The sequence below is a fragment of the Montipora foliosa genome, unplaced genomic scaffold (genome assembly GCF_036669935.1).
Source record: "Montipora foliosa isolate CH-2021 unplaced genomic scaffold, ASM3666993v2 scaffold_454, whole genome shotgun sequence".
In the NCBI taxonomy this organism is placed as follows: Eukaryota; Metazoa; Cnidaria; class Anthozoa; order Scleractinia; family Acroporidae; genus Montipora; species Montipora foliosa.
The window spans coordinates 44,024-52,890 of record NW_027179761.1 but is presented as its reverse complement, the minus strand read 5'-3'; the positions used below and the strand labels follow the sequence as shown (position 1 = coordinate 52,890).

The 8,867-nt window shown below is 39.8% G+C and overlaps 1 protein-coding gene across 2 annotated transcripts; it reads left to right on the top strand.

The window, feature by feature from the left end:
* The first annotated feature begins 1,110 nt into the window (after window positions 1-1,110).
* On the top strand, window positions 1,111-8,209 carry LOC137989337 (uncharacterized). Of its 2 annotated transcripts, XM_068835161.1 has the most exons (4): window positions 1,111-1,258; window positions 4,199-4,289; window positions 5,245-5,395; window positions 7,421-8,209. In XM_068835161.1, exons 1-4 carry the CDS (start codon window positions 1,215-1,217, stop codon window positions 7,879-7,881), a joined length of 747 nt encoding a protein of 248 aa, XP_068691262.1. In that variant the 5' UTR covers window positions 1,111-1,214; the 3' UTR covers window positions 7,882-8,209. The 2 variants fall into 2 exon arrangements, with proteins under 2 accessions (XP_068691262.1, XP_068691263.1); XM_068835162.1 differs by lacking the exons at window positions 1,111-1,258; window positions 4,199-4,289; window positions 5,245-5,395 and adding an exon at window positions 6,999-7,246.
* The last annotated feature ends 658 nt before the right edge of the window (window positions 8,210-8,867 follow it).

Below are 8,867 nucleotides of genomic sequence, written 5' to 3'. Positions count from 1 at the left end.
AAAAAAACGCCACTTCAGAATATAATTATAACTATGCGCCGACATAAATATATTTCGCAATTATTTCATCTCTTTCACGTGGCAGACAATACGGGCAAACTATCCAATAACTTAAGGAGGCTCGAAAGGGTTTTCAGCTGAGCGCGCGCGCGTACCCACACACGCAATTTGGAGGGTGTAAAGAGCAGGTTGCGGCCGAGGTTGCAAGTTAGGGTTGCAGGTCATTAGGGCCGTGGTAGGAATTACCACACCCTTGTCATATTAAAAAGGTTTAAATAGTCACGAAGCGATTAAAATACGGCGAGTTTATATTTTGAGATGACGTTTTCGTTGCCGTCGCCGTCTTCGTTGCTTGATTTCCCAACTATTTCACTCATTGCTTTGTGAAATGAGTCAAAAACGACGGCTAAACCTGTTCATCTTTCTAGTAACACATTATCTCCAATTTTTGAAACCGGTCTGAGCCACCTTAAACTGTTTAAAATCTTACCACGAAGGGATTCACAAGTCGTTTGTAGGCATTTAAATTGTACCTACAACAAGGAAGTCCTAAAGTGCTGGTACGACCAAAAAATAATTCTTCTTTTTCTTTGGATTTCAAAACTATGTTAACTAAGCACTAGGTGACCCAAGTTTTAAGTTCTGATTTTTTGTTATTTGTTGGTCCGCCATTACTAACTTTAAAATCTTGAGAGAGCTGGGTCGAGGAGAAAATGACGTCAGACTCACTGGTTTAAGAATGCAATGAGTGTGTACGCGGCTGAATTAATATGCAGCACGGAAGTAATAAGTTGCATTAACACGCTGAAATTTTAAGCTAGTGAGTAAATGACGTCACTTTCCCTAGATCCAACCCTCTGAGGTCCAATCGGTCAGTTTTGAACGTGAGTAATGGCGGACTGTGAAATCCAAACGTTACATTCAAAACTGAAACAGCCTTTGGATAAAAATCAAAGCTCAAAATTTTGCCAGTCGGGTTTTAAGCAAACACGCTTTCAAAATCTGAGGAAAAAAAGAAGAATGATTTTTTGATCATAGTGGCACAGTTAACTTGTCCTTGAATCCTTTCAAGCGGGACCCCATGCCAATATCAGTAATGGTAACGCAAGCTTTTGTCTGCGGATTAGCATTGGAATTTTTTCCCGTTTGCGGTGTTTTGCAAAAGCTCATTCGGTGCGAACATCACTGTTAGTAGAATTGATCTCCCAAGAAAAATGTATCTGGCGATATCGCTTTTTATTCTCTTTGCGAGTATTCAGTAAGTACATTTTTATTCTCAATACCTTTGTTATTTACCTCGTGATAAGCCGACCGTGGCTATAAGTTGAAAGCTTAACTATATCATTTTATTTCCTTGTACCAGCTGAACTGATTATTGAATCAATATTGAATGATTGACGAAGACTGCTCGGAAAAAGATCATTGCGTCTGTGTCCTGAGTAACACGATAGCTAGCCAAATTGATTAATTAATTTTTTTGGTCGATTTAATTAAAACCTGCGAGAACGAAAAAAAAGGCACAATTCTGTTAAAACTTTCACTTACAAAACGTCACGGTCATAAAATGGGCTCGGCGTTTCTCGAACAAGTTCCAAAACTTTTTGGGTAAGAAAAGCCACTTCCAAAACTGCCATCCGCTTGTTTTGATTGGCTGGTTTTTGAACCTGTTTTCAGGGTAACACAAATCAATGATTGTCAATGATATTTTTTACTGAAGAAACAGACGAGACGTCAGCTTTCCAAATCTTTCACGGTGGTAATTCGACCTTTATCAACTCGTTTGATAAAGCCAAATTTCCTTGTTTCACACAGTTTCACGCGGCACCACAGTTTTTTTAGAAACTAGAAATTTGTTTGTACTAGCCACTGATCGGAAGGGCGCTTAACTTAAGGGAGATAATTTATCCTCAAGTTTTTCACGGGTTGTTTACCATTTACAAGGGGAAATCGGTTGGTACTAGGTTTGTTCAAATGGTAAGCAAAAACTCCCGAATTGTTTTTGCCCAAATTGGTGACGTTCTCGCCATTGTTGTATTGGTTTTAATATCTCTCATCGCATTGGCAGTGTTCTTGAAGACGCCACTTCAGAATAAAAAACTTCGCGCCAACGTAAATATCATCCATCCTTTTAGCGTTGTCAGACAATTGGCCGAAGCGGAAAATACCATAATAATCTTTAAATGAAGCTATGATCCTCTCAGTTATGAAGGAAATTTTTGCAATTGCGTAAAGAAGCCTGAAAAATCAGGAGTTCAACGGGGTTTGAAACCGTGACCTCGCGATACCGGTGCGACACTCTAACCAACTGGGCTTCATAGCTTCATAGCACAGTTGGTTAGAGCGTCGCACCGGTATCGCGAGGTCACGGTTTCAAACCCCGTTGAAGTTCTGAAATTTTCAGGCTTCTTTACGCAATTGCAAAAATTGCCTTCATAACTGCGAGGATCATAGCTTCACTTGATTTCATATCCGCAGTTCATATATGATCCATTTCATACATAATTTCATGGTCGATAATAATCTTTATTTGTCCACCCAACATTTGTGTAAACATTGTTCTAAGTCGCAAGAGAAAAAGGACACAATGCTTATGCAAAATAGACCAATTTCGATATATTAAAATCCAGTCCTAAACAAAAGCCATCATCTCGAGGCTCTGGCGAATAAACTCATACAAATCCTTTATTTATTCCCCAGAGCCTCGAGATGATGCCTTTTGTTTAGGACTGAATTTTAATATATCGAAATTGGTCTATTTGGGGGGACAAACAAAGAATATTATGGTATTTTTCGACTCGGCCAATGGGTGGTTTTCACATTACGCCATCACCACCTATAGTTCCTTTTTTTCGTCCACCGGTACCAGCATTACATCATTGTTATCTGTTTCTCTAGAACTTGTTGGCAAACCATCTATATGAGCCTGAAACTATCCTATAACTAATTTGTGCAAACGGTTTTAAAGTGAAGATAGGAAATGAACAGTTCCTTGTGGTATACTCACGCTGTCGCCAAATCCTAAAATTTGGTTAATTTCACTTTGTTGTTTTGCACAGTTCAGCAAAGAAATGCACTAAAATGGGAGCTGCATGATTACTTTTCTCTTTAACCCATAAGATTCTTGCCTTTTTGGCGTAGCCACTGCCTTGGCCGACGTCACGGTAGTTGCGACGTAAGGCGCTGTTACACTGTGAAAGGTTTCGTGCAACTTGTATCGCATTGTTTTAGCGACATTGTGGCGGGACAAGTTGCACGAAACATTTCGCAGTGTGACATACCCTGTAACGGCCAAAATCGTTGCGAGACAAGTTGCACGAAAGTAGAACTTAATTCTACTTTTGGCAACGGCTCTTGCAACTTGTCTCGCGACGATTTTGGCCGTTAATAATTCAGCATCACAAGCAGCAAAAGCAGGCTGAAATTTGCGTTTTGCCAAAAATCAAATCAACTGGATTACCTTTAGCTCATTTTTTTGCCTGTTGTCTACAGATGTCGTACAACTCTTACAAAGACAAAGAGTTGTTTTAAGAAAAGAATTTCGACCAGCAGTAGCCAACCGTTTTTCCTTTGCTGTTTCATGTAAACGTGATGTCAAATCTCTCTAATGATCGTTCGACCATTGGTGGTTAATGCATGCATGATATCCATCGAGTAGCTATCGAATCCACCATAGCGATGATATCGTTGACGTCACCCATAAAATTGTCATTATTCAAATTTGGACGCCATTTATGCAAAGGGTCTATTGAATTGCATTCTCGGTCGCGGTTGGCGTACAGAACAATGAAGTAAAATGCCTGTTGGGATAATGCAAAACCTGTGGGGCCATTTTCCATTGTCAGGAGCCCATCTGGAGCGTGCAACTTCCATACAGCGTCTGTGAAACGGCGTTTTCACAAGTAGGTTTATTTTTAGAGTAGCCCTTAGGTCAAAAAACAAAGGCAGTTCCGGTTCGGTGACCCTATGACGTCAGCTTAATTTCTTGTAATTGGCCATCGGGCTCCTCTGGGAGTCTCATTCGCGGGAAATTCAATCTAATAATAAATCGTTCTGTGAAAACGCCGTTGCACGAACACAGTAGAGTTGTAGGCTCCGGGTCATGGGTTCCTGCCATTGTTTTGTACACAAACATGCCCTTTTCATCACGTGGATACAAACCAAGAATTTGTTATCTTATTTTCTTCTTACTTCCAAACAGCACGAATACTGTTTCCGGTTCATCGCATCATTCGTATCATGATGATCCAGTGCATATCCCGATTGGAGACCTCGGTTCTTCTGGTTCTCAGGTATTTTTTTTGTTCCACCTTTTCTGCTCATGAGATTATGAACTACAAGAGATTGTCACTGAGCAAAGTTCACACGATCTCCGGGCCAGACATTCCGCTTTTCAGTTTGTTATTAACGTCAAAAAGACCGAGCTATTCGAGCGAATGGTCAGCTTAGACTTCAATTTACATCCTCTCGCAAATCTTAGAGTTACAACAGACGCTTTCATGCTTTGTTTGGGTGACAGTGGTAATGGATACTTTAGATAGTTTGTAGGGTCGAAGATGAATAGACTGCGACAGTTAGGAAAACTGTATAAAGACTGTGACTTGCAATGGCAAATTGGAGGCTGGACCTGGCGTTCTTTAGTTTACCCAACACATCACGTACGCATGCTGAAATAAATAACAAGAAGACATTGAGGATATGAATCTACTAAAACATTTTACGCCGGATTACTCAAAGTGAGGGTATCCGGTCGTTTCGCCCGCAAGTCGTTTCGTCAAAAAGTGATTCACCCACAATCAAGTCGTTTCGTTATCACAGGGATTGCACACACTTCAGTCGATTCGAAACAACCTTGTTTGGCGAAACGAATTACGAGCGAAACAACCATAAACCAAATTGACGTCCCTAAAGTAAAATTCTTTATCACCCGCGTTTTTACAGATTTCGTAATCAGTTGCTTAGCGCTTCGTTACGCTTTATGATTTTTGCCATTTGCTTCAGTTCTACCCTTGTTGATTGGCTATGAACTCTCTCGTCATTTCCCTGAATCATGTTCCCAGCTAGTTGCTCACTCGTTTTTTTTTTTGCCCGCGCTTAGTACTCGCGCTGTGATAATGATTGGTTCACTTCATCGCCCATGCCAAGCTACATCAATCCCAACTTGTGATTGGCTTAGCTCGGCCGCCCAAATGAAATAAAATGTAAACAATATCAATCATGTTATAATTAAAATCTTTTTTCGCAAAGAATGTCCATGTGAAGGGTTTTTCTGGAAATTGTACCGCTAATATCAAGGGTTTGTTACGCATGGAGGGAATGGAGTTGCAATACTGTGACGGGCAACAATGGGTTCAAGTTGCAGGCCATTCAGCTGAGGAGAACGGTGAGACAAATCCAGGTAAAAAAGTGTTATATTTTGATCATGATTATTTTACGAAAGCACTCAAAGGATGAGATGGTGGATAGCTGATACATTATTCCTTTGGCAGCCAGTCAATCAATCAGGTCGAGTCTACTCTAACGCAAGTTGGAAGTTACGTAATTCTCCTAAAGACCTTTTAATGATATCAAACATTGTATATAAGGAAGATTAAGAACACGTACAAATGCGTGCTGAAACTTCTAAAGAAATTAAAGACCAAAACGTTTCTAATAATCTTGTTTTAACTTTTATTCTGAAGAAGTTGTCAGTCTATAGACTTAACAACAATTTTTCACACTTAATATCATCTACATCTTTAAGAAACTATTTGAGCCAGGAAAGCAAATGGCTACAGCTCTAATATTCTACAATGTTTAGACTACTCCATTTCCGAAGAAATTACCCGGGTATTCCCGAAAATTATGAGCGCATTTTCTCAATATTTTCCCCGCATATTTTACTCCAAAGTACTGATGTTTTTACATGATTCAATGTTTTCCGTCAATTTTTTTTGTCTCTCGACTCTGCTGAACAGGAAGTCGAAGAAATGGTCAGAAGTTGTCCGGCCAAACTCAAACACAATCCTGTTGTTTTTGCTATCAACCGTTTCATCAAGAATTTACTTTCGAACCACCTACATGTATATGTGAACTGAAATATCAATTGGTCCAACTGAAAAACGTGCGAGGTCGGGAAAAACAAGACTAAATTTCTTTTAACTTGCTTGAACAATCGGGAATTCCGCAAACCCGTCAGGGTTCGAAAAGTCTGAAAAGTTGGGATTTCACTTGTTAGCCTGGGAAATTCACTTTTGTTTCTTCAGTGATGTGTTGATAAAAGCAGATTGTTTTTTGCAAAGAATCATCACAGCATGCATTTAGCGCTTTATGTTTCATAATTCAATTAGCAAATTGTTATCGACGCCGGAAGACAAATATTGATTTTTGGAAAAAGGAACACCGACCAATGTGATCAGCGTTTCCGATCTTAAAATTTGCATTTGTAAATTTTGTATGCTAAAAACATGATTTCAAATCCCCCATTCTTTCAATATTTTAAACATGTTTTGCTTGTATGACAGAGAGAGAATAACTGGGAAAAACGAGAAGAAGGCTTTTTCCGAGTTCTAAACCCAAATTAATTAGCGTCCTAAGGCTAATAACGGACAGGAAGAACTTAAGTTGTGTTGACGTGGCACTTGGTAAAAAACTAAACGCGAGCGCGAGCCAGAACAGTCCACTGTCAGCTGCACTGTGAGTTTCGCGAGACTAAAATGTTGTATGAAGCCGAGACGATAGTTCTGATTTCCCTGCCTGCTTTATATAATTACAAGTAGTATTTGTTAGTAGATGAATGTAATAGTTTGTCGAGTTCTGGCTTCGTGCTCGCGATATGTGAAGTCAGAACGAAAGTTTGTCAGTGTTTTTTGTAAGGTAAACACTCTGCATATAAAATGCAGTGTGCTTTATACAATAGCTGAAAATAGACTGCAAATTTAAAGAAAAGATAAACAAAATCTTGTTTCAACACGATCTTAGAGAGGCTTAAAATTATAGCGCAGAAGGCGAAATTCCATACTCGAGTTAATCAGTCCAGTACATATGTGAAGAAGCCGACACTAACAAATCAGTCCTGACACTATGAACTCAATTGTAGTTTGCCTTTTCGTGTTTATCCTTGGTTTGCTGGCTGTGAAAATTCCAGCCGAAGTTGACAGGAGTGAAGGGCCTGGTCGGAACCCAGGCTTGCTGAGAAGCTCGGAACTCTCAAACGCTTTCCAAGAATCTTCGCTTATCACCAGAAGAACTGTTGGGAAACACAACTCGGGTTTGTCTTTTTTTTTTAGGGTAAAATTTATAAAGCAATTGCACCATAATAAGAAAAAAAGTTTGCAGGCTATAAGATTGGCTGTGAGTATGCTCACGCAGACCGCGCCACTCTGTAGATCCACGAATCGAAAGCCTCACTAATACGACACGTATTCTCTGTTGCTATTTACAGATCGATGGCGAAAGATGAATTTCGCTCCAGTTTGTTTTGGTGCGAAGAATCAAGAGTTTGGCAAATTCTCCGTCCACTACGTCTCTGGTGGAAAGCTCGCTGCAGTAAAATTGGTTCACTTGTATGGTTACGTGACGTGCGACAGTCGCCACGTTTCCTACTGGTCCTACTGGGGCTGTGGTGACTACTACTCCGGTGACAAGATCGCGGTTGTCATAACAACTGCGACCAATCATGTTCTTTTGCCGGAAAGCCAGTTCATTGTTGCTCATGGTGCTAAATGGTCCAAAGTTCCCGGATACACCTCGGTCTCTCCGGAGCTTGAGTTGTCGTTTTTTAACCCTTATTCGGTCCAGTCAGGCCAAGAGCTCCGCCTGTGGTATGGCGAAGATTTGATGAATGTTAGCGAGGGAGACAATCGGGGAAGAGCCTGCGTCGATATTTACGCAATCTATATCTGAGACATCTTGGAGTGCTTTTTTCAGATCCTAACAGATTTTGTAGCTTCGTTAAGGGGTTTTTATTATGATAGCTTTTTACTCGCAAATGTAATCTTGGCTACCAGTCTTCAGGATTTTTGCTATGCCCACCTGGAGCGGATGGGAAAAATTTCGTAATTTCACTGGTTTTTTCCTTATTTGTATCTTGATTAAGAAAAGGGTTTTCGGATTTAAAATGCTTAAGAAATAATAACGAAACAATAATCTAAACTATAAAGGACATAAAATATGGGATTTGTTTTTCATTTCATTTGCACACTTTCAAATAAACTGAGGGCATATAAAGAAAGACTTTTTTTGTATCATCGTGGTTTGCCTCGCATTTGAACGCTTTCTGTTGACGTGGAAAAAAGTTTGAACGTGAAAGCACAAGCAGCATAGCTACTACCCTCACAGCGAGATTCTGGAAAATAATAATCAATATCTAGATTCCCTTTGCATTGAGTTAGTTAAACTCGCCGCACTGTGTGCTCCAAAGTCCTAAAATGTAAAATAACAGCATGAAAGTTAAATAAGACTATTTTACTCACTCAATATTGTTTTTACCACTTAAAAATAAAATCCATATCTTTGCGTCGCCGGGTAATATCGAGCTATGTATCGAGCTTGATCGATGGGAGTTTATATGGATTTCACATTAGATCGAAAGCTCTGAAAAGGATCTCTGTTTCGCCTTTGAAAAGCTACAAGATAGTTCAAGCCTGAAATGCAATAGTCTAGAACTACAGAACTGATTGTTACCAGATTACATGAATAACGCAGTCAATTTATGGTCAGCAGATACTAGGGGACTCAGTAGTCCCTGCGTTTAGTCCTAAGTCCCATCGCGATTTTTGTCAAACATCTAGCCACAGTGAACCAAATATGGTCCTTGTGACTTGTCCTACTATAGCTAAGTCAAACTGGTTTGAAAGCTTAAAAAATGTTACCAAATTCCCTTCATTAAG